We start from the raw sequence: 26,232 nt of genomic DNA on the forward strand, positions 1-26,232 counted from the left end.
CATTATCGAGTCAGTAAAAAAAAAAACCATAAACCAAAAAAAAAAAAATCAAGTTCCAAATGTTCGTTTTCCAGCACAAAATTAAGTGCTACACAAAAAAGGTTTGTATCTCATATTAAAATAAATAAATAAATGAATAAATAAATGATTATCTGATATCTTAAAAAATTGTAAAGTGATATTAGAGGGTTTGCTGGAAAATAAATAAATAAATAAAGAAAGAAAGAAAGAAAGAAAGAAAGAAAGAAAGAAAGAAAGAATTAATTCATTAAAAAAATAAAAATAAAAATATTTGGTTTTCTGATATTTAAAAAAAATGTAGTGATATGCTTTAGAGAGGCTTTGCAGTAAAATAAATAAATAAAATTCAATAATAATAATAATAATAATAATAATTGATTGTAAAGTGATATTACAGAGGCTTTGCTGTAAAAAACAAACAAATAAACACATAAATAAACAAATAAATCAACAAATAAAATCATTAAAAATAATAAGTATAATAAATATTTGATTGTGATATTTTAAAAAAATGTAAAGTGATCAAACAAATAAGGCGGCACGGTGGTGTAGTGGTTAGCGCTGTCGCCTCACAGCAAGAAGGTCCTGGGTTCGAGCCCCGTGGCCGGCGAGGGCCTTTCTGTGCAGAGTTTGCATGTTCTCCCCGTGTCCGCGTGGGTTTCCTCCGGGTGCTCCGGTTTCCCCCACAGTCCAAAGACATGCAGGTTAGGTTAACTGGTGACTCTAAATTGAGCGTAGGTGTGAATGTGAGTGTGAATGGTTGTCTGTGTCTATGTGTCAGCCCTGTGATGACCTGGCGACTTGTCCAGGGTGTACCCCGCCTTTCGCCCGTAGTCAGCTGGGATAGGATCCAGCTTGCCTGCGACCCTGTAGAAGGATAAAGCGGCTAGAGATAATGAGATGAGATGAGATGAAAAAATAATAATAAATATCTGATTATCTGAAATTAAAAAAAATGTTAGTGATATGCTTTAGAGAGGCTTTGCTGGAATATAATTAATTAAATAAATTAATAATAATAATAATAATAAATATCTGACTATCTGATTTTTTTTTAAACTTAGTGATATGCTTTAGAGAGGCTTTGCTGGAAAGAAATTTAATAATATTATTTAATATTGATATTATTATTAATATTACTTCTATACTTATTTTCACCATTTAGTGTTTAAAAATATATATTAAAGGGGACATGTCTTATACTGTTTGACTATTTCATATCATTCCCTGAGCTGCTTTTGTAAAGTTTGTGATTTTTTTTAATGCATTGGTTCTTTTTTCTCATGCTGTTTTAGCATGCTATGAAAATCCTTCAGGATAAAAGAGGCTGATTTTGAAGCCGTGCTTTTCAATATTAAATATGCAATTATCTTTGCTCTGATTGGCTGACATCTTTAAACGAGAGCTCTGTCAGCCACACCCTGTGTGTGCTTTACACATCTGAACCCGAGTCAGAAGAAGAGAATGAAGTCACTAACACCGAACCAGCGCCGCACCCAGGACTACAGACACCGTTCACCTTAGAGACGTGCTGTGGGTGTGGGTATGACCCGTGAGAGATCCTGGAACAGCACACCTGCTCTTTCTCCATGAGATCTCCGCTTGTTCCTCCAGGTATCATTTGCTGAACAGGTAGATTGACAGGTCCATCGTCTTGATTCAGATTGCAATGGGCGATCATATGTTAATGAGGGGCGGTACCATAATAAATGAGAGGAGATTCTATGGAAGAAGCATGCACTTTTGTAACAGGCCAGTTCTCTCTGCTTATTTTCTTTCTGTAGTTGTTACAGATTGAGAAGGTAACAGCGCACTTGGAAAGGTCCGGTACGTCCCCAAGTCACGTCGACATTATTGTCTTTCAAAAACAACAAGAAAAAGCAGTTTTCCACTTTCCATGACCACTTTAAAAAAATTACAACCTTCTGGACAGTCCAACCTTGACATGTTTTTGTATTATTAATTTGCGCTAGCAAAATTAGCTGGTGCAAATTATTACTCTCACTCAGACTCTTTCTCTCTTCTTTTTCTTCTCATGCTTTATAGGAAGTTATTTCTCCCTCAGTTTTCAACCAATCATCACCAAATTTCTTTTTTTTTAAAGATTTTTTTTTTGGCTTTTTTCACCTTTATTGGATAGGACAGTGTAGAGACAGGAAATGAGCTGGAGAGAGAGACAGGGAGGGATTGGGAAATGACCTCGGGTCGGAATCGAACCCAGGTCCCTGGATTTATGGTATGGCGCATTAGTCGACTGAGCCACGGCGCCCCCACCAAATTTCACATGAAGAATCCCTCTGGGCTGAGTTAAGTTGCCGTGACTTTTGGTGCTGATCTGGATCACTGATCTGGAATGATCCATGAAAAATGGAATTTTTTTTCAATCACTTATAACTCTGTTGATTTTCATGATTTTTTCAATCATTTAAAAAAAAATTTTGTTCGGGGCGGCAGAGCGCAACTTTTCCTCACTAAGTGCCATTCTCTATCTCTTACCATTCCAGATCTATATGGTGCGGTGACCAGATATCCCGGTTTGTAACAGCTAGCGCAAATTACTGTGACTTTAGTCGCAGTCTCTATCCAGTTATTATTATTATTATTATTATTATTACTTCAGCACAGATGATGACTGTACACTAACCGATCGTTCCCCCTCTGAGCTGCTATGTGAATTGGCAGCAGTCCACTTTTGCCTGGTTTGTTGGCGTCAGCTTTTTGAGACAGCAGGAACTCCACAATCCCCACATGACCGTTCTTACAGGCTTCATAAAGCGCCGTGGCGCCATCTGCTGCCTGGCTGTTGATATCAGCACCTGATGGTAGAAAGAAGTCCATGATAAAGGTTTCTGTAAAAAACCAAAAAAACCCCAAAAACTACCTCATCATGTGTTGAAATAAAGGCCGAAGTTTCCGCCTTACCATTTTTCAGGAGGAACCGAAGCGCGTCTATGTTCCCACTTTGTGCCGCAACGAAGATGGGGGTGATGCCGTAAATGTTGGGTATGCTAATTTTTGCCCCTGCCTTCACTAGCATGTCACAGATCTCTACGTTGTTCCTGCACACGGCCTCGTGCAGCGCTGTCCAGCCTTGGATACAGATTTTGTTCACCGTCGCGCCATGATTCAGCAGCATGGCCACGATGGCTGGGTTTTCCTTCTCACACGCTGGAAACACACCACAAGCTCAGGAATGGAACTCACCTTGAAAATATTTACTCTGATTTACAAACAAGCTACAGAGCTTTTTTTCACATGAGCAAAATAACATGTCCGTTCTGGGAATTTTTATCCGAAAGGTTGAAAAAGTGGGCGGAGTTGATGCAAATAGATAAATAAAACGAATAATTTAATTATTTGATCAGATATTTGGTGCATTTTAGAGACACGTCCAGTACAACAGCATGAAAAAATGTCTGTGAAATGATGAACACGTCACGCACGCTGTCTTGGGAAAATAATCAACACTAAGAGAGTGTGATGGAGCAAAGTCACTGCTATCCCCTGAAGATTATTTACCGATAGCAAGTGTTTTATTTCTTGCATAATACGCTGATCTACGAGAGTGTATTACAGCCATTACAGGAGCTGATGGAGGGGAATATCCTGAGGGGAAAAAAATCAACACTTCTGAGATTAAAGTCATACATTTCTGAGAAAAATCTCAGATATTCTCTCAGATGACAAATTTGGAAATAAAACTCAGAAATTCTGAGATGAAAATTTCGAATCGCACGTTTATGAGGAAAAAAAATTAAAAACTCAGAAAAATAGTGTTTTTTTTTTTTGTCAAGGAATCTGATTGCTTCACTTTGCAAGTCTGGATAAACATCATCACAGCACAGACGCCACGGCTGAGCGGAGAGTTTCTCAGAAACGCGGTCTTTCCTCCTCGATCGCGTAATATAAAAAAGACTTACAGAACTCAGACTCAGTGAAAACATTCACGAGAAGTCTAAATGATATCAATTACTAAAGTTAAAAATTAATTAGGTCCTTATACCTACTAGTGCATCGATTTTAATCGAGTCATTATTGTATATTATAATAGTTTCATATCGTATCTCATTTTGTAAATAATTAATTATTTTGTCCACGTTCACTGGATATGAGCAATCGCATGCTCCAATTGGCTACTCTACGACTAGGATATCAGCTCATATACCTACCGTGAGTAGAGAAGAACAAAATGGCGGCACGTGTTGCTGAATCAACCGAGGATGAAATAAAAACTACTCGAAAACAAAACCCTAAAAAATGCAAAAGTGACAAAATATAATAAAAGAATAAAAGTATTTGATGATAAGAACATATCTTTTTTAAAAAAATTCAAGAATAATTTATTATTATTATTATTATTATTATCGCATTTTTCACAAATTGCTCTAGTCATTTCGCCGGTTTGTTTACATTCTGAGCAGAAATTATTTAGTCGTACGTTTTGTGTAAAGTTTTTATTGATCAAATTTGCAAAAAATAAAACATAAAAATGCTCCGTTTCTCAAAATCCAGTGAATGCAGATAGAATAAAACAGTTATTCCACTCAACCTCGGTGCTACGCGCCTCGTCAGCTATCAGCTCATGTACGACTCCATTTCGGGGAATAACTGTTATTTATTATAACTGATATTATTATTATTATAGCCTCGGTCACAACCAGCCGTACGTGCTCCTACGGCCGGTCTACGTGCAAAAAACACAAGAAACGCACGGAGGGCGCGCGTGTGACGTGCTGATTTTCGAGCCGTAGACTGGCTGCAGACCGGCCGCAGAGGTTCTTTGTCATGTCAAACAAACTCTACGGGCGCTTACATTTTTTTCAGGTTGCAAGACAAACTTACGGCCAACGTGCGTCTTTCTCCACGAACAAAAAAAACACAGCGATTTGGGAAACGCCAAAAATCGCACGGCCAAAAAATCGTACGTCCGGTTGTGACCTAGGCTTATTAAGGATAAAGCATGAAGAGATTTTTAACAACATTTCTCAGAATGCACTGCAGCCAGGAAGCATGCGATTGCCATCTTAGAGAATATCCGACATCTTTCTCGCAAATGTATGACTTTATTGTTGGAAATTCAGAGCTTTGTTCTTCCCGACAATGATGTGTCATAGAAACCTCCCACTGAATACACTGTTATTAGTTATATAACATCATATAAATGTTTTTATCAATTTATAGTCACATTTAATGCTCATGTTCCTATTCTCTCTTCCATTAACGCAGCTATACACAGCCACTCCCTCTTTTCTCTCAGCTTGTTATGGATGTAACCAAGAAACCACAACAATCGCAAACTCCTGAAGATGTCAGAAAACCTAAAGTTCCAGCTTCGCACAGTGCTGACACTGGAGACTCCTTCCAGAAATGTTACATAAGCATTTCTTTGCATATTAAGCTGGTTGAGGAAACTCCTTGTCGTACCTTTATACAGAGGCGTCTCCTTGTCCTTGTTGGCAATGTCGGGATCCGCACCTTTCTCCAGCAGACACGCCACACACTCCTTGTTCTCCTTCAACACGGCCAGCAGGAGAGCCGTCTGATCGTTCGGCGTGCGCTTGTTAATCATCCCAGGTTGGGCTTCATCACAGGATTCAAAAACGAGTGAGAAATGACAACAACAAGATGGTTCAATAGTCACAAGCAATCAATGTAAGCATCTCAAAATAAATAGTCAAGAGTAATACTTTTCAGCTTTCACATCTGCGCATGGTGGATATACAGTACTGTGCAAAAGTCTTAGCCCCCCACTGGGTTTTGGTGCAAAATGAAGAAGTGAGTATGACAGTCAAAGTGTCCAGAAGAACTGTGGCTGGTTCTGTAAGATGTTCAGGAAAACCTACAGATCATTTCCGCATAAAACCGCACTCACTGGACCTGAGACTACTATTTTTTTTATTTTTTAAAGCAAAGGGAATTTCGGCTCGCACCAAATATTGACTTTATTAGCTCATCTGTCTGTAAGGTCGATTCCTGTGGCATGGCGTGGCGTGGCGTGGCGGCCATCGTTGTCCACAATTCAGTTAAATCGTATCTCCTCCACCAGTTCTCACTAGATTTCAGTTCTGGTCTGAGTTTCCCAAAAGCACAAAGATCATCGTTTAACGGTAGAGCAAGCAGCACAACCCTGATTGTTTTGTTGGAAAGAACTAGTCATTCTGCACAAAACTTGCTCGTTGTTTTGTCAAATTTTTGCGAACAAACTGCTAATTAGGTCAACTTCACAAGTTTTCGGACTTCTCATTAGAATTGCATCTCCTCTCGCGGTTCTCATCTGATTCCAAATCTGATCAATGTTTTGGGTTGATCTTCCCTCAAAACTTGGTTATTTGTTTGTTGATTTTCCTATTTTAAACAATTTGTTTATTTTCAGTTAACTCGTGTCTCCTCCCTCAGTTCTCAATGGATTTCAGTTCTGATTGTTTTATTTGAAAGAACTCGAAGTTCTGCACAAAACTTGGTCATCCATCCGTTATCCTGTACAGGGTCGCGGCCAAGCTGGAGCCTATCCCAGCTGACTACGGGCGAAAGGCGGGGTACACCCTGGACAAGTCGCCAGGTCATCACAGGGCTGACACATAGACACAGACAACCATTCACACTCACATTCACACCTACGCTCAATTTAGAGTCACCAGTTAACCCAGGGGTGGGCAATTATTTTTTCCATGGGGCCACATGAGAAACAGAAAATTTTGTGGAGGGCCGGACCAAAAGGCTGAACTAAATTCTGCATAATATTAATTGCATTTCTTTATATAAAGCAGTAAATAACATTGTTTTTACAAGCTGCTAAGACTGGTAAGAGTATGGAAAAAATGAGGTTGCCTTACAAAAAAATGTCATTTATTCAATCAAATTTCCCAAAACAATGGTTAACAAAATGTGAACGTTTGTACCATTTTTTTTCAGTCACATTCACCCCAAAACACAATAAAGACATCACAATATTGTCTTTCTACTCCAAATATCAAGCAAGATACATCATATTATAATAATGATGCCCACATTTGTAGTCTAATCACCTCATTTGGTGTTTTTCAGTTTTTTATTTGTTCAGTGAGAGAAATCTAGTCTCCGTTGGTCTTTAACGAGTGCATCAGAGTCAGGCTGAATGTCTGAGGTGGAGATGCGAAGCACAGCTGACAGATGATCATCAGTCCATTCGGTGTAGGAATGAGATCTTTTTTTTATTAAATTCAAACAAAAACAGAATTATTTTATATTACAATATAAAATCACACCTCCTCTGAAAATATAATCTAAAAAGAAAACTTAACTTATATACAATATATGTAAAATGGAAAAAAACCCGAGGGGTTTATGAAAGGTTAACTTCTGCTATGAATGTGTGCAGTATATTTGCATGGGGATTGTTTATATATTTCAGACATTTCTGTAACAAGGACAGTTCATTCTTAAGAGCAGGCCATGGAGGGGGGGATTTGGCATATCGACACTTGTAATATTTTGTAAAAATAATGAGATTATTCACCAAAAAGTAGGAATCAGATCTACAGATCGGCTCGGGCTCCGGCGCCTGCTGGTGACGTCACACGATGTGATTGGCTGGACCGTTTGAAGGATGACGTACAAGTTTGTGGTTGGTCTGGACAAATTACGGAAGTAGTTATCGCGGGATTAGGTTTCGTGGGATTTCATGTCATGTTCATGTCGCGCGCATTGCATTTTTTTTGAACACAACTTCAAAATAAAAGCAATGCACATTCAGTCCATGCATGAGGTAAAATTAGAAAATACGTTTATTTTGTAATTTCTAATTAACCTTACGCGGGCCGGTCAGAATGAACCAAAGGGCCGGATGCGGCCCGCGGGCCGTAAAATGCCCAGGTCTGAGTTAACCTAACCTGCATGTCTTTGGACTGTGGGGGAAACCGGAGCACACCCACGCGGATGCGGGGAGAACATGCAAACTCCACACAGAAAGGCCCTCGCCAGCCACGGGGCTCGAACCCGGACCTTCTTGCTGTGAGGCAACAGCGCTAACCACTACACCACCATGCCGCCCCAAACACTTGGGCCCTGTCCACATGGCAAAGGATTCAGGTGAATCCCATAAAATTTTTTATCGTTTCGGCCTGGCGTCCACACGGCACCGGCGTTTTGGGTGCCCCAAAACGATATTTTTTGAGAACGGTTTCCAGAGTGGAAAAATCTGGCAACGGCGCCATTGCGAAGTCGTCTGGATGAGTAGAACGGATTTGTTTACGATGACGTCACAACCACATGACTAGAACAAGCAGCACTCACTCATTCACACCGGGTAGAAGAAGGGGTTTATGCGCATGCGTCCTACTTCTTCTATTGTTCTGGTGTCTCCGATGGGACCGTCTTACAGCGCACGTAGAGGTGTGGCATGTGCATTGCATCGTTTTCAGCAAGCGTTGCGTTGCCATATGTACCTGATATTTTACTGATCCGTTGCCCATGTGGACGCAATATTTTTTTTACCCACTAAAAAAAAAATCTCGTTGCCGTTGTCGTGTGGATGTAGCCTTGGTCTCATTGTATTGTCAATTTTTTCCTAACAAATTGTATCTCCTCTCTCATTTATCATGCGAATTCAGTTCTGATTGATGTTTTGGACAGATCTTTCCTCAGGGAACAATGTTTAGTCCTTTCATGTAAACAGTTTGACGTGGAGGTTGGTCCTCTCTCACATCATCACATTTCAGTTCTGTTTGATGGTTTGGTCATCATGGCTGTTTTGATGGCAGGCCAGATGAGCTCCTACGTCTTCGACATTCTGGTTTCATTTATTACAGCTTACATTTCATTATTTTTAAGCCATTTTTGGTCGACAGCTTGTCTTTACATGTGCTCCAGACTTTTGCACAGGACTCTGCGTATATTTTTGAATTGAACTTCATCCTGTAAAGTCTAACAAGGTTGTTGACCCTTGTAGAGAGTCTTACAATATATTCTAAGATTGGTGCACATGGATTTCTTCTCTAACTCAGAGTTCGGATACTGACAGGATCATCCCCCCCAAAAATTGATTGATGTGTGCCCAGAAATCATTTCTGTGATGATTTATTGTTTTTTTTTTGTTTGTTTGTTTTGTTTGGGTGGATCTTATAGTCAGGTCTTAACCTCCTGGCAGAGGTAACCATGTTTTGAGCACATTAATTTTTTACACTGAATTTAAAGGCTTTTTCTTTGTATTTACGCTACCTTGCATAAGTTTTCACCACCACCACTTTGAAAGGACTAAATTAGTTCTGGTGAACCAACCTCCTTTCCTCGGGCCTGGCAGAAAACCCAGCATGCACACTGTGCCATGGAAGAGGATCCTTGGAGCACATAATCAGTAGTTGCCCAAAAGCCCTGGGAGAGGGCCGTTACCGCTGGTGGCATGACTAAGTGCTTAGGGCAATAGCAGAGGTTATCAGCAAAGGGATCTCTTCGAGTAGACATCAAGAACCAGACAAGCACACTATTGCCTTTGTCAAGGCAATATAGAACCTCCAACAGCACAAGAATCCAGCAGGGGGCTCCTGGTGACAGCTGGTGACTGGCAATTCAAGGTCAACCTGGGGTTGACAGCTCAAGTTTCCCGACACCATTGTTGTGACCACACTCAGGCCAGATATTGTTCTTATGTCTGAAGCATCAAAGCAGGTGGTCCTGCTGGAACTGACTGTGCCCTGGGAAGACCAGATGGTAGAGGCCTTCAAGAGGAAGTGGGCCAAATACCAGGAGCTTGTAGCCGAATGCTGGAGCAAGGGATGGAGAACCTACTGCTACCCCATTGAGGTTGACTGACGTGGATTCACTGGCCAGTCACTCTCCAGAGCCTTGAAGCTGTTCAGGATCAGAGGACTGCAGAACAAGAAAGCCATCAAGGACATCACAGATGCTGTGGAGAAAGCATCCAGATAGCTGTGGATTAAACAGGGTGAGCCGTGGACCACATAAGCTTCCCAGACACAAATTGGGGATTGATCATCCCTGGCTAGGTCGCCTGGGCGAGGATGTATGATGTTGAAAGACCCGAAACACCCGATGACCCCAGGTTACATCACTGATGATGTATTGGGGTTGCACTGCAAGGTGTATATTAGAAAAAATGGTGTGATGAAGTCACACAACAAAGGGACTGTCGATTCCTTTTTTCACCAGACATCGTGATCATTTGCTCGCAACCAAATTTTTTACCCAAACTGACGAAGTTAAATTGCACAATTCTGAAAGCGTGTGATCTTTCAGGTCTTTTCCTCCCTCGGTGTGTGAAAGTATCATGTAATCTATTATACCGAGATCGGATGACATGATATTTTTGTCTCTCCTGATGGTCACAGTGTCAGATTAGACAATCACAGTGGCATACATTCTTGCCGTGTCCACTAAGTCAGGAGACTATCAACGCTACGTTTGACCTTGACCAATCATCGTTCCCTGCGCATGCCTGTTGCGTGCATATTGCGTAATGTTTTGGTCTCTGTTCTTCTGTTTAATTTCTTATTTGTTCGCAGTTTAATGTCACTTTACCCCCTTGTGTGGAGGAGACACATATAGAGGATATGACATGGTTGCATGAAGTTTATGTTCGAGTGGTGAATGGATATAGTTTTCAACACGAGAAGATAAACTTCATATCTTCACCCCATCGTGTAATGTTCTTTATATTATATGGACACATCCACAAACAAACAAAAATCTCATCTCATCTCATTATCTCTAGCCGCTTTATCCTGTTCTACAGGGTCGCAGGCGAGCTGGAGCCTATCCCAGCTGACTACGGGCGAAAGGCGGGGTACACCCTGGACAAGTCGCCAGGTCATCACAGGGCTGACACATAGACACAGACAACCATTCACACTCACATTCACACCTACGCTCAATTTAGAGTCACCAGTTAACCTAACCTGCATGTCTTTGGACTGTGGGGGAAACCGGAGCACCCGGAGGAAACCCACGCGGACACGGCGAGAACATGCAAACTCCACACAGAAAGGCCTTGAACCCAGGACCTTCTTGCTGTGAGGCGACAGCGCTAACCATTACAACACTGTGCCGCCCACAAACAAAAATATGCAAGTTAATTAAAAGTATTTTAATTTTGAACCGGTTCGTCATTTTGACAGTGCAGCGGGAAAACACTGGGAGTGATGTCATAGGAGTGAAATATCGGGAATGATTATCCACACAGGACACTTTTTCGACAGAATAAAAACGTGTTCTATTTCCTTCTAGCAGGTTTCATTCACTTGGTTCGATAGCATGCAATATTGTTAGCATATCGCTTATCCTACGTGTATTACGTCACTCTACCCAATGGAGAATGAGTATTGAATATGATTTATGATATTGCATGGCTGTCAAGACAACATGATGTCATACATCGGAGATGTAAAACTTCCGCGCTAGCGAGTGAGCGACTGGGACAATTTATAAATAAACAAACATGGCTGCCAGGTTTGCTTCATTAAATACGGAAGATTTTGAGGGAATTTTGAAAGAGAAAGACATGTTGAACACCTGAAAGGAATGTGTATGTAGTATTATAATAATAATAATAATAATAATAATAATAATAGGAGGCACAATGGCGTAGTGGTTAGCGCTGTTGCCTCACAGCAAGAAGGTCCGGGTTCGAGCCCCGTGGCCGGCGAAGGCCTTTCTGTGTGGAGTTTGCATGTTCTCCCCGTGTCCGCGTGGGTTTCCTCCGGGTGCTCCGGTTTCCCCCACAGTCCAAAGACATGCAGGTTAGGTTAACTGGTGACTCTAAATTGAGCGTAGGTGTGAATGTGAGTGTGAATGGTTGTCTGTGTCTATGTGTCAGCCCTGTGATGACCTGGCGACTTGTCCAGGGTGAACCCCGCCTTTCGCCCGTAGTCAGCTGGGATAGGCTCCAGCTCGCCTGCGACCCTGTAGAACAGGATAAAGCGGCTAGAGATAATGAGATGAGATAATAATAATAATAATAGCTTTTTTCGTGGTGTATCAGATATATTCCATTCAGCTACTCGCCTTCGACTCGTTCAGTATCATGCGAGCTGAATGGAATATATCTGATAGACCACTCAACGCCAACTCAGGTGTATTTCGTTTGAAAAATGCAACTTTTTCAACATAAGATAAACTACATATCTTCAAGCCAACACGTGATTTTCTTTTTTATTATATCGACACATTCACAAACAAAAAGTCGCCAAATTTTTCCAAACAAAATTTATCATCGATTTCCTCAAGAGTGACAGATAGAGATTTATATCACAGTTTTGGTTCTCCATGTCCTGGATGGAGCTTGGATGAAAAATAAAATACGGGTGGTGTATTTCCCAGTTAAACACTCGTGTCTGTATAATATTATGACATACTGTATGCTCCTGAATCCACTACTTCAGTACCCAGGAGAAGAAGTGACCCTTAATCCAGATATATGAATCCTTGTTTCAGTCATTTCTTGTTTTCAGACTTTCCGCCATGTTGGTGTTTTTCCACATTTCATCTTCCAATCAAATCACAACTCTTCACATTATTCCTCAGGTGTTTGACGTAACACTTTATGACGTACTGACTGTCCTGCTCTTCAAGTCATTTTTGTGTTTTCATTTGAACGGATATTTTTTGAAAATGAACTTTACGTGGGAAAATGTTTTCTCTTTTAAACAAAGGGATTAAAACTACATGTAATCCGATCCTCTTAGAGTGCGTGTGGACGTTGTGTGAATCGTACCTCTCAGGAGCGCTGTAATGCACTGGTCCTGGCCGTAGTGCGCGGCCTCGTGAAGCGGGATCCAGCCGAGTTCATTCGGCATCAGAAGGTTGCAGTCGACTTTTTTGATCAGTCCTCGCAAAGTTCCAACAGCTCCGTCCTTGATCGCCTTCACCACAGGATCCACTTCTCTATCAGAAACCCAAACCTCTGAGATGAGACTATTGTTCAGAAAATCCAACGAACAAACAGACTAAACACAACCCTGTGAATGATGAACGATGCTGAAATGTGGACAGAAAGTGGATTTACTCACTCTTCCGCCTCGGGTTTGACTTCGATAAGAGTTCCGTCGTATCTCCGGTACGCCACCATTCGCTTCCCATTCCCCGTTATGAAGTGGCTCACTGTCAGAGGTAGATGCTCATTTTTCTCCCTGTAAAGACAAACGTAAATTTCAGCCAAACCATAAAATACGATCTTGTCACATTTTTGTTGTTTTGATAATAAAGTTTTCCGTCATACAATGGACCGTCTTCAAATGAACTACAGTTTTTCTCAGTCACTTTGGTGCATTTCTCTGTTTACATCATCTCGTCAATCGTGCACATCATAAAAGCAATTCCTTGTTATCTTGAACAAACAGGAAATGCTTTGGTACAGTGTTTTGCAAAAGTATTCATCCCCCTTGGTGTTTGTCCTGTTTTGTCACATTCCAAGCTGGAATTAAAATGGATTTTTGGACGGTTAGCACCATTTGATTTTTTACACAACATGCCGACAACTTTAAAGGTGAAACTTGCTGTTTTATTGTGACACAAACAATAATTAAGATAAAAAAAAAAGAAATCTGATGTGTGCATAAGTATTCACCCCCTTTCATATGAAACCCATAATTAGTTGATTAAGATCCACCTCTGTGCAATCAGAGTGTCACATGATCTGTCACATGATGTCTGTATAAATCAGCCTGTTCTGGAAGGACCCTGACTCTGCAACACAACTAAGCAAACAGCATGAGAACCAAGGAGCCTCCAAACAGGTCAGAGACAAAGTTGTGGAGAAGTATAGATCAGAGTTGGGTTATAAAAAATATCCCAAACTTTGAATATCCCACAGAGCACCATTAAATCCATTATAGCAAAATGGAAAGAATATGGCACCACTACAAACCTGACAAGAGAAGGCCCCGCCCACCAAAAACTCACAAACCAGGCAAGGAGGGCATTAATCAGAGATGCAACAAAGACACCAAAGATAACACTGAAGGAGTTGCAAAGATCCACAGCGGAGATGGGAGTATCTGTCCATAGGACCGCTTTAAACCATACACACCACAGAGTGGGTGAGGCTTTATGGAAGAGTGGCCAGAAAAAAGTCATTGCTTAAGAAAACATGTTTGGAGTTTGCCCAACAGCATGTGGCAGACTCCCCAAACACATGGAAGATGATTCTCTGGTCAAATGAGACTAAAATTGATCTTTTTGGCCATCATGGGAAACGCCATGTGTGGCGCAAACCCAACACCCTGAGAACACCATTCCTACAGTGAAGCATGGTGGTGGCAGCATCATGCTGTGGAGATGTTTTTCATCTGCAGGGACAGGAAAGCTGGTCAGGACTGAAGGAAAGATGGATGGAATCCAGGGCAATTCTGGAGGAAAACCTGTTTGAGTCGGCCAGAGGTTTGAGACTGAGATGAAGGTTCATGTTCCAGCAGGACAATGACCCGAAACATACTGCTAAAGCTACACTTCATTTATTATGGCTTACTGTTTATAGTATTTTTTTCTGTTGAAACATTCCATTTAACTATATCTAAGCCATTTTTGTTCGGGGCGACACGGTGGTGTAGTGGTTAGCACTGTAGCCTCACAGCAAGTAGGTCCGGGTTCGAGCCCCATGGCCGGCGAGGGCCTTTCTGTGTGGAGTTTGCATGTTCTCCCCGTGTCCGCGTGGGTTTCCTCCGGGTGCTCCGGTTTCCCCCACAGTCCAAAGACATGCAGGTTAGGTTAACTGGTGACTCTAAATTGAGCGTAGGTGTGAATGTGAGTGTGAATGGTTGTCTGTGTCTATGTGTCAGCCCTGTGATGACCTGGCGACTTGTCCAGGGTGTACCCCGCCTTTCGCCCGTAGTCAGCTGGGATAGGCTCCAGCTCGCCTGCGACCCTGTAGAACAGGATAAAGCGGCTAGAGATAATGAGATGAGATTTTTGCTACAGCATTTCTTTACAAGACAGGACTGTATTTTTCTAGTAAACTGCTAAAAGTGGCTCCATGTTGAAGACAATACGACATCACGTCCATATTGATTATAGGAAACCTGTGACAGTTCAATCAGCTCGAATGTTTCTAATGAAGCACCGTTCAAGTGAAACCCATCTACAAACCACGACAGTCAACATCCAAGAGTCTCTTCAGTGTTACTCGAACTCGCTGTTAGACACAAAGAGTTGAAGGCTGTGCTTCTATTTTTCTCCAGGGTGGAATGTGAGCTTTGGGAATGTTTCAGCTGGACATCATCCTGGTCTCCATGATGTGCAGGGCCAGGTGTGGATATATCAGGTGTCTGTGAGCAGCAGGTCACTCAGCCTGTCAGTGTTTCAGTGATAAATCAGACAGAGCTGCGTTACATAAACACATGACACAGGCAAAGAAAGTGCAGCCTCACATCGGCTTAGAACACAAACTATTGTCACACGTTACTTTAAACTATTTAAACGTATTTGTTTTTTATTCAGCCGACATGAAAAATGTGACCAGAATAAATTGCGCCAGCAAGCAGTTTAACCTGTTGCATAAATTTTAAAGCAGACTAAAACGCACTGTATGTTTTCCCATAAGCGCTTTCTAACCCCATGCCTTCATGACAAAGGAAGATCAGAAGCCATTGGGACAATCAGCACTTGTTCCCAAGGAAATAAATTCAACTATTATCCATACAGGACACTTTTTCAATGGAATAAAAACATGTGCTCTATTCCCTTCTAGCAGGTTTCATTCATTTGGTTCGATAGCATGCAATATTGTCAGCATATGCTATGTGTATTACATCACTCTACCCAATAAAGAATGAGCATTGAATACGGTTTACGATATTGCACGGTTGTCAAGACAACATGACGTCACACGTCGGAGCTGATGTGAATATCCAATGACAAAACTTTTCTGCTGCGTGTGCACAGAATCATTTCTTTGTCCACCGGGAAAGAGAAAAGACGAGGCTAATCCAATGCTACTGCTAGGATGCTATATTTAAGCATGAAATAAATGAACTGGAGGGCGGCACGGTGGTGTAGTGGTTAGCGCTGTCGCCTCACAGCAAGAAGGTCCTGGGTTCGAGCCCCGGGGCCGGCGAGGGCCTTTCTGTGTGGAGTTTGCATGTTCTCCCCGTGTCCGCGTGGGTTTCCTCCGGGTGCTCCGGTTTCCCCCACAGTCCAAAGACATGCAGGTTAGGTTAACTGGTGACCCTAAATTGAGCGTAGGTGTGAATGTGAGTGTGAATGGTTGTCTGTGTCTATGTGTCAGCCCTGTGATGACCTGGCGACTTGTCCAGGGTGTACCCCGCCTTTCGCCCGTAGTCAGCTGGGATAGGCTCCAGCTTGCCTGCGACCCTGTATTATTATTATTATTATTATTATTATTATTATTGCATTTTTCACAAATTGTTCCTGCCATTTCCCCAATTTGTTTACATTCTAAGCGGAAATTATTTAGTCGTACGTTTTGTGTAAAGTTTTTATTGATCGAATTTGCAAAAAAATATGAATAAAAATGCTCCGTTTCTCAAAATCCAGTGAATGTGGATAGAATAAAACAGTTATTCCATTCAATCTCGGTGCTACGTGCCTCGTCACCGATCAGCTCATGTACGACTCAATTTCATGGAATAACTGTTAGTCAAAACATCAAAGTGTTCCTGAGATATTGCCTCACTTCCTGTTTTCAGTCCCCCTTCCAAGTTACAAGCTTTTCATCATGTTGTTAAACACGTGACAAGTTTGGTATCAGTGAGTAAAAGGGTTGCTTAGATATACCCTCACTTCCTGTTTGGACACAGAGCTGTCAAATTTGTTTCCGTGTCATGGATGGGACACGTTGTGTTTGCTTGGTCCACATTTTATGTGATGATTGGAAAAAAAATTGTCGGACAAGAAATCTCATCTCATTATCTGTAGCCGCTTTATCCTTCTACAGGGTCGCAGGCAAGCTGGAGCCTATCCCAGCTGACTACGGGCGAAAGGCAGGGTTCACCCTGGACAAGTCGCCAGGTCATCACAGGGCCGGACAAGAAATGAAAAAAAAATCAATTTCAAAAGGGCTGACTGTTCAGCAAATCACACATTCTTTACATCTCAAACTCTAAGGAATCAGAAGAAAGAAGACTCTTGATCTGATGTTGAGAGGTCCAAGTTATAAGCAGTTATAAGCACCAATTTGTGAATTATAGCACCACCTAGAGGGGATTTAGATAAAACTTCTTGGACTTTCTTCAGGGCAGCGGCACAGTGGTGTACTGGTTAGCGCTGTTAGCTCACAGCAAGAAGGTTCTGCGTTCGAGCCCAGTGGCCGACGAGGGCCTTTCTGTGTGGAGTTTGCATGTTCTCCCCGTGTCTGCATGGGTTTCCTCCGGGTGTTCTGTTTTCCCTCACAGTCTAAAGACATGCAGGTTAGGCTAATTAGTGGCTGTAAATTAACCATAGGTGCAAATAGTCGTTTCCCAAGCCCGGAAGTGGAAGGGTTGCAGCAGGAAGGGCATCCAACGTAAAACTATGCTCCAATTGATATGAACCCCAACCTGGCAACAGTGCTGGACAAAGGAGAAGCAAATGATGATTTTTGGAGTTTCTTCAGTTGAGGTTCTTCCGTCATCTCCATACGGTACATCAGAATACGGCACACTATTGCTGAGACAGAACCCCACTTCCTGTTTGAATTCGCTTGTGCATTATGGACGAACTGTCACATAAATAAAAAAAAAAAGTTTGTTCGGGTTGGTAGCAGTAGCATTGTTGTTGTTGTTGTTGATAAAACGTCACTGGCATTCATTTAAAAAAAGATCAATTATTCCAAATAAACATCTCAGAACAGACATTTGGATAAAGATATTGTGTCTGAAATGACGAACCGGTTATGAAAATTCTGATTTGGTCGTAAATTAAACAAAAATTTACAGTGTCCATGTAAGCTAATTTATGTCTTTGTGTGTATTCTTTTGTTTGAAATTTGGATGAATTTGAACAAATTGTTGTAGTTGGATTTGATCAAATGTATGTGCGAAGTTGTAGGAATTAACACTAACTCCACCAATAACCATGAGTCAGTGTTATTCTGTGCCTGTACCTGGGTGGGTTTGCAGGACAGGGGGGCGGAGCAGGCTGCGGTATCTGGCACTGACTCGGTCGGGGAACCTCTGCCCGGCGCTGAGGAATGGAGCTCTTCATGTTTTCAGCTGGAGACATCGTGGAGCTGTCGTGGGTCTCGGCGAGACTGCGTTCGATGGCCAGCTGCATCAGTTCATCATCAGACATGTAATTGTACATGCAGAAGTCGTCGTAGTTCAGCGTGGGACTGGTGGCACCCAGGACAGGCCCTCTGGCAGCTGCCATGATGGAGTCCGCAGTCCTGAATAAGAGAAACAGAAAAGATAAAAGAGCAGCCATGACAATGTGGATAAAGAAAGGGACCAGAAAGAAAAAACCCCAGAAATTTACCAAAAAAATAATCCCAAAACCCCTCAGTGTGTGAGATTTTTCTCCTCCCAGAAAGAAGACGGTGAGGCAGAACTTTGGTGTGGTGCTCCTTAATAATTAGCAGCTGTTTTTTTTTTTTTTTTTATACTGACCAAACACATCACAGCCCACCTTCTTCATTTTCTCTTGGCCAAGGCTCTTGAATTCAAAGGTCAAAGTTCACCCCGATAAATTTGTTGAGAGGTGGAAATAACTGTGAGCACATCTGAGCCTTTGGGTCTTGTGTCCTTTCCCCTTCAGTGAGCCCACTTCCAGTTGTGTTCTACTCTATTTATGTTTTCAGGCTTTCCTGATTTCAGAGGTCTATGCAATACAACCCCGATTCCCAAAAAGTTGGGACAAAGTACAAATTGTAAATAAAAACGGAATGCAATGATGTGGAAATTTAAAAATTCCATATTTTATTCAGAATAGAACATAGATGACATATCAAATGTTTAAACTGAGAAAATGTATCATTTAAAGAGAAAAATTAGGTGATTTTAAATTTCATGACAACAACACATCTCAAAAAAGTTGGGACAAGGCCATGTTTCCCACTGTGAGACATCCCCTTTTCTCTTTACAACAGTCTGTAAACGTCTGGGGACTGAGGAGACAAGTTGCTCAAGTTTAGGGATAGGAATGTTAACCCATTCTTGTCTAATGTAGGATTCTAGTTGCTCAACTGTCTTAGGTCTTTTTTGTCGTATCTTCCGTTTTATGATGCACCAAATGTTTTCTATGGGTGAAAGATCTGGACTGCAGGCTGGCCAGTTCAGTACCCGGACCCTTCTTCTACGCAGCCATGATGCTGTAATTGATGCAGTATGTGGTTTGGCATTGTCATGTTGGAAAATGCAAGGTCTTCCCTGAAAGAGACGTCGTCTGGATGGGAGCATATGTTGCTCTAGAACCTGGATATACCTTTCAGCATTGATGGTGTCTTTCCAGATGTGTAAGCTGCCCATGCCACACGCACTAATGCAACCCCATACCATCAGAGATGCAGGCTTCTGAACTGAGCGCTGATAACAACTTGGGTCGTCCTTCTCCTCTTTAGTCCGAATGACACGGCGTCCCTGATTTCCATAAAGAACTTCAAATTTTGATTTGTCTGACCACAGAACAGTTTTCCACTTTGCCACAGTCCATTTTAAATGAGCCTTGGCCCAGAGAAGACGTCTGCGCTTCTGGATCATGTTTAGATACGGCTTCTTCTTTGAACTATAGAGTTTTAGCTGGCAACGTCGGATGGCACGGTGAATTGTGTTCACAGATAATGTTCTCTGGAAATATTCCTGAGCCCATTTTGTGATTTCCAATACAGAAGCATGCCTGTATGTGATGCAGTGCCGTCTAAGGGCCTGAAGATCACGGGCACCCAGTATGGTTTTCCGGCCTTGACCCTTACGCACAGAGATTCTTCCAGATTCTCTGAATCTTTTGATGATATTATGCACTGTAGATGATGATATGTTCAAACTCTTTGCAATTTTACATTGTCGGACTCCTTTCTGATATTGCTCCACTATTTGTCGGCGCAGAATTAGGGGGATTGGTGATCCTCTTCCCATCTTTACTTCTGAGAACCGCTGCCACTCCAAGATGCTCTTTTTATACCCAGTCATATTAATGACCTATTACCAATTGACCTAATGAGTTGCAATTTGGTCCTCCAGCTGTTCCTTTTTTGTACCTTTAACTTTTCCAGCCTCTTATTGCCCCTGTCCCAACTTTTTTGAGATGTGTTGCTGTCATGAAATTTCAAATGAGCCAATATCTCATCTCATCTCATATCATTATCTGTAGCCACTTTATCCTGTTCTACAGGGTCGCAGGCAAGCTGGAGCCTATCCCAGCTGACTACGGGCGAAAGGCGGGGTACACCCTGGACAAGTCGCCAGGTCATCACAGGGCAAATGAACCAATATCTCTCTCTCTCATTATCTGTAGCCGCTTTATCCTTCTACAGGGTCGCAGGCAAGCTGGAGCCTATCCCAACTGACTACGGGCGAAAGGCGGGGTACACCCTGGACAAGTCGCCAGGTCATCACAGGGCAAATGAACCAATATTTGGCATGAAATTTCAAAATGTCTCACTTTCGACATTTGATATGTTGTCTATGTTCTATTGTGAATACAATATCAGTTTTTGAGATTTGTAAATTGTTGCATTGCATTTTTATTTACAATTTGTACTTTGTCCCAACTTTTTTGGAATCGGGGTTGTAGTTCAACAATCATGCAGTCCAGACCTGTAGCATAAGCACCTCTGTTAGAATAATAGAAATGAAGTAACAAAAAAAAGAATAAAAATGATTGGTGGAAATGTAGATGGATCATTAAGGGTTTTTTAGTTTGGAACCTTGTCTGAGAGGGAAACAGTCTGTTGAAGGGTTCTACACAGAACCTTTCAGGTTCCCCAAACCTGTTGTTGGAAAAAGTTCTGGATGTAGAATATAAAATCTGATGAATTGATCGTCTTCATTTGTCTTCGGTCTGCACTTTTTATCAGCAAATTTCTATCAATTTCATGGGTCGCAATTTTTAAAATTGAGCCACAGAATGTTGTAGAGACACAGAGCCCCTGTGGGAATGGGGGGCTGGGATGATAGCAACCATCTAGCAACACCCCTATGGGTCCATGTGGCTGTTGCTTATAAATAAAATAGTTTTCTGATCCCATGTCCATACAGTAAACATAACATATATATTTACTCTATGAGGCAGTAGCCACAAAAATGAAGCGTAATCCGAAAATGAACAATTTAAAAATCACAGAAGTAAAATACACCAAGTGTCTGTACTTTATATTATTCTACTCTTACCTCTTACAGTTTTCAAAACAAACCTCTGAACCGAGGCTGATATACACACGCTGTCGCCATGACCCAAACTCTTATTTCCCGGAAATGGCCCGGCGCTAGAGCTCACTGGTCTCGATACTCTTTTCGACAACTTCCCTGTAGCAGTTCGTAGGAGGGGTGCAGCACAGAAAGACGGCAGGCCAGAATAAAGTTCCATACTTGTTTTATTTTGCTCTTTTCAGATGCAAGCTACACACTCTCCCAGCCATGCATGCACACACACACAAGTCGTCTGGTTTGGGAGAGAGCTCACTTCCTCTGCTCTCTCTCTCCTTATATAGTGCGTGGTCGCTGGGAAGACACACAAACACAGGTTAATTGACATCAGGTATAGTGATTCTGCCACCTACCTTCCCTGACTCCGCCCTCTGGTCACAGACCGACGCTTGACCATGCCCCTGCTGCCACACCCCCCCACCACCCGACTGAGGCCGGGCAGTCGTCCGGCCTGCAGCTGACCCCCCCCCCCCTTGACGGGAGAGGAAGTCCGCCATGACCATCTGCGCCCCCGGCCTGTGGGCCACCTTGAAATTAAAGGGCTGGAGTGCCAGATACCAACGGGTGATCTGCGCGTTGGCATCCTTCATGCGGTGGAGCCACTGGAGGGGCATGTGGTCCGAACAGAGGGTGAACGAGCACCCCAGGAGGTAGTAGCGGAGGGTGAGGACTGTCCACTTGATCGCCAGGCACTCCTTTTCAATGGTGCTGTAGCGCCCCTCACGCACCGACAGCTTCCGACTTATGTACAGCACGGGGCGGTCCTCCCCCTCCACCTCCTGGGACAGAACGGCCCCCAGCCCTCTGTCCGATGCATCTGTCTGCAATGTAAAGGAGAGAGAAAAGTCAGGGGAGTGTAACAGTGGCCCCCCACACAGTGCAGCCTTCACCTCAGAAAAAGCCTGCTGGGATTGCTCCGTCCACTGGACTGGATCTGGTGCTCCCTTTTTAGTGAGATCAGTCAGCGGGCTGGTGACGTCCGAATAATTAGGTATAAACCTACGATAGTCGCCAGCCAGCCCCAGGAACTGTCTCACCCCCTTTTTGGTCTTGGGCCTCGGGCAGGCCGAAATCGCTGCTGTCTTGTTAATTTGGGGACACACCTGCCCATTGCCCAAGTGGAAGCCCAGATACCATACTTCCACCCGCCCAATCGCACACTTCTTCGGGTTGGCTGTGAGACCCGCCCACCTCAGCGACCTATGGACGACCCTCAGGTGTTGTAGGTGCTGCGGCCAGTCTCATCTCATCTCATCTCATCTCATTATCTCTAGCCGCTTTATCCTTCTACAGGGTCGCAGGCAAGCTGGAGCCTATCCCAGCTGACTACGGGCGAAAGGCGGGGTACACCCTGGACAAGTCGCCAGGTCATCACAGGGCTGACACATAGACACAGACAACCATTCACACTCACATTCACACCTACGCTCAATTTAGAGTCACCAGTTAACCTAACCTGCATGTCTTTGGACTGTGGGGGAAACCGGAGCACCCGGAGGAAACCCACGCGGACACGGGGAGAACATGCAAACTCCACACAGAAAGGCCCTCGCCGGACCCGGGGTTCGAACCCAGGACCTTCTTGCTGTGAGGCGACAGCGCTAACCACTACACCACCGTGCCGCCCCCTGCGGCCAGTCATTACTATAAATAATGATGTCGTCGAGGTACGCAGCCGCATAGGTGGCGTGGGGGCAGAGGACCCTATCCATAAGACGCTGAAATGTAGCGGGCACCCCAAACAGCCCAAAAGGAAGTGTGACAAACTGGTGTAAGCCAAACGGTGTGGAAAAGGCCGTTTTTTCTTGGGATAATGGAGTCAAGGGGATCTGCCAATAACCCTTTGTCAAATCCAGTATCGAGTAAAAGTGAGCCGTGCCTAGTCGATCGAGCAACTCATCAATACGAGGCATTGGGTATGAGTCGAATTTAGACACTGCGTTGAATTTTCTATAGTCCACACTGAACCGGACCGACCCGTCGGCCTTGGGTACCAAGACCACCGGGCTGCTCCAGTCGCTGTGGGACTCCTTGATGATGCCCATTTCAAGCATGGCCTTGAGTTCTTCCCGAACCACTTTTTTCTTGTGTTCGGGTAGCCTGTAAGGGCGGCTACGCACTACCACCCCTGGGGGCATCTCAATGTGGTGCTTTATGAGGTCGGTGCGGCCGGGCAGGGGCGAGAACATGTCTGAAAACTCGGTCTGCAACTGGGCAACCTCCGCGAGTTGGGTTGGGGAGAGGTGGTCTCCACAGGGGACCGGAGAGGTACACGATGCCAATGCTCCCTTTTGAACCTCCGGCCCCAGCTCTGCCTTCTCTGGAACCACCGACACCAATGCCATGGGGACTTCCTCGTTCCAGAGTTTGAGCAGATTGAGGTGGTAAATCTGTAGTGCCCCACCCCTGTCCGTTCGCCTCACCTCGTAGTCGACATCCCCGACTCGCCGTGTGACCTCAAAGGTCCTTGCCACTTGGCGATCAATTTGAAGCTCGATGTGGGCAACAGTACGAGTACTTTATCTCCCGGTGCGAACTCCCTAAGGCGCGTACCCCTGTCGTACAGGCGGGTTTGCCATTCCTGGGCCTGCCGCAAATTCTCCTGGGTTAGGTGTGTGAGTGTGTGGAGTTTTGCATGCAGGTCAATAATGTATTGAATTTCATTTTTACTTGGTGAAGGTCCCTCCTCCCAATGTTCTCGCAGCACATCTAGAATGCCACGCGGCTTACGCCCATATAACAATTCGAATGGGGAGAACCCCGTGGAGGCTTGGGGGACCTCTCACACTGCAAACAACAAGGGTTCAAGCCATTTATCCCAATTACATGCGTCCTCACTTACAAATTTTTTAATTATATTTTTGAGGGTGCAATTGAACCGTTCAACTAAACCGTCTGTTTTTGGGTGATAAACGCTGGTACGGATCGGCTTAATTCCTAATAACCCATACAGTTCATTCAGTGTACGTGACATAAACGAGGTGCCTAGGTCAGTCAGAATCTCTTTCGGGATTCCAACTCGGGAGATGACGCGGAAGAGCACTTCTGCAATACTGCGTGTGGAGATATTGCGAAGAGGCACTGCTTCCGGGTATCGCGTTGCATAGTCCACCAGAACTAAAATAAAGCAGTACCCTCGTGTTGACCAATCTAATGGCCCGACGAGATCCATCCCAATTCTTTCGAACAGGGTCTCAATTAATGGGAGAGGGCACAAAGGCGCTTTTGGAATGGCCGCTGGATTTACTAACTGGCATTTGCGGCACACCGTACACCACCTACGGACATCGCCACGAATCCCTGGCCAATAGAACCGGGCCATTATTCGGGCTAGTGTCTTATCCTGCCCTAAGTGTCCAGCCATGGGATTAAAGTGAGCCACCTGGAATACCAGTTCCCGGCAGCTCTTTGGAATCAAAAGCTGTGTGACTTGCTCTCTAGTCTGAGTGTCCTGCATCACGCGGTATAATCTATCCTTCATAATAGAAAAATAGGGGAAGGACGGGCTGGTGTTTGGCTGGAGCATTTGACCATCGATTACTCTCACTTGGTCAAACACATGCCACAGAGTCTCATCTCGCGATTGCTCTAACAGAAAATCCATGAGGGATTCCCCGAGAGAGGGAGGAGGAGCCGGCGGCTCCTCACTCTGACGCGGAGATGACGTAGATGGCTCTGTGACAGCTGCTCCCGCCAATGCGACACCGGGACCTCCCCCTGCTGAACTATGGCAGGACCCACTCTTCACTAAATGGGTGAGGCGAGGATTAACCGCCAACTTTACTCTAAATTTTTCCCCTCTGAAAAAAATGTGGACTGACACTAAAGGGTAGCTGTGAACATCCCCGTGCACACACAACACCTTCACCCCCTGTGCTCCCCCCAATGCCTCGTCTTGCACCAGGCTTTGGTGAATTGAAGTCTGATTACAGCCAGAGTCCACCAACGCCTGATATGTATCCCCTTGGATACTCACCGGTATGCGATACGCTCCGGCCTGATCAAGGGCGGCTCCTGGAGCATCGGGGATCCGAGCCACCACGCCCACTTCCATTGCCGAGCACTGCTGTTGGAGGTGGCCCGACTCCCCACAGCACCAGCAAACCGGCCCGGGCTTCCTCTCTACACTGGCGCTCTGGGGCTCACTCACCTGGGAGGGGGAAGAGACAGACACAGAAGGGAGAAACAGGAGGGCACCGCGGGTGCGATGGGCCGGCTGGGGTGGGGCCGGCCCCCCCCTCTGCGGTGGGGGAACGGGGCGAGGATGAGACACAGGAGGGGAGAGAGAGAGGAGGGGGAAGAAGAGGATGTCCGCTGTCCTGCCGTCGGAACAGCTGCCAAATGGTCCTCCGCCAACTCGATGGCCTGATCCAGTGACGCCAGGCAGTGGCACTGGACCCACTCCGTGATTCCCTCTGGTAGGCGGGCGATGAACTGCTCCAGTACCACCTGATCGATGATCCCCTCGGTGTCGCGGTTGTCGGCCCTCAACCACCACCAGCAGGCATCCCGGAGCTGCTGGCCAAATGCGAACAGCTGGCCGACTTCCTCCAGACGCAGAGCGTGGAAGCACTGTCACTGTTGTTCAGGGGTGCGCCCCACCCGCTGGAGGACGGCCCGGAGAAGGTCTGCGTAGACCAGCCGGCGATCGGCGGGGAGCTGTAGTGCAGCCAGCTGAGCCTCGCCCGTTAGCAGGGGGAGGAGGCGTGCCACGCACTGTTCCACTGGCCAGCCCGAGGCCTCTGCTGCCTGCTCAAAGAGCATGAGGAAGTCCTCGGGGTCGTCATGCAGGCCCATCTTAGTGAGGGTGAGGGGAGAAGGGCCCGCGGTGGTGGAGGTGGTGGACCCCGCCGATGCGAGGAGGTGCCGGAACGCCTGTCAGTCTTCCTGCTGCGCCAGCACCAGGGCCTCGAACCAGTGCTCCTGCTCC

At 44.5% G+C, this 26,232-nt stretch overlaps 1 protein-coding gene across 5 annotated transcripts in view; it reads right to left on the reverse strand.

The window, feature by feature from the left end:
• The window catches only part of asb2a.1 (ankyrin repeat and SOCS box containing 2a, tandem duplicate 1), a 41,874-nt gene that overhangs the window by 12,406 nt on the left and 3,236 nt on the right, over positions 1 to 26,232 (reverse strand). For 4 of the 5 annotated variants that reach the window (XM_060916294.1, XM_060916293.1, XM_060916292.1 and 1 more), the window contains 6 exons: positions 18,047 to 18,328; positions 13,020 to 13,139; positions 12,725 to 12,894; positions 5,446 to 5,601; positions 2,944 to 3,189; positions 2,666 to 2,837 (listed from right to left, as the gene is read on the reverse strand). In XM_060916294.1, coding sequence (XP_060772277.1) covers positions 2,666 to 2,837; positions 2,944 to 3,189; positions 5,446 to 5,601; positions 12,725 to 12,894; positions 13,020 to 13,139; positions 18,047 to 18,312 — 1,130 coding nt within the window. In that variant the 5' untranslated portion in view covers positions 18,313 to 18,328. Of the gene's footprint in view, positions 1 to 2,665; positions 2,838 to 2,943; positions 3,190 to 5,445; positions 5,602 to 12,724; positions 12,895 to 13,019; positions 13,140 to 13,228; positions 13,312 to 18,046; positions 18,329 to 26,232 lie in introns of those variants that run through there. The other variant, XM_060916296.1, reaches the window with a different exon arrangement.

The sequence above is a fragment of the Neoarius graeffei genome, chromosome 3 (genome assembly GCF_027579695.1).
Source record: "Neoarius graeffei isolate fNeoGra1 chromosome 3, fNeoGra1.pri, whole genome shotgun sequence".
Classification (NCBI taxonomy): Eukaryota; Metazoa; Chordata; class Actinopteri; order Siluriformes; family Ariidae; genus Neoarius; species Neoarius graeffei.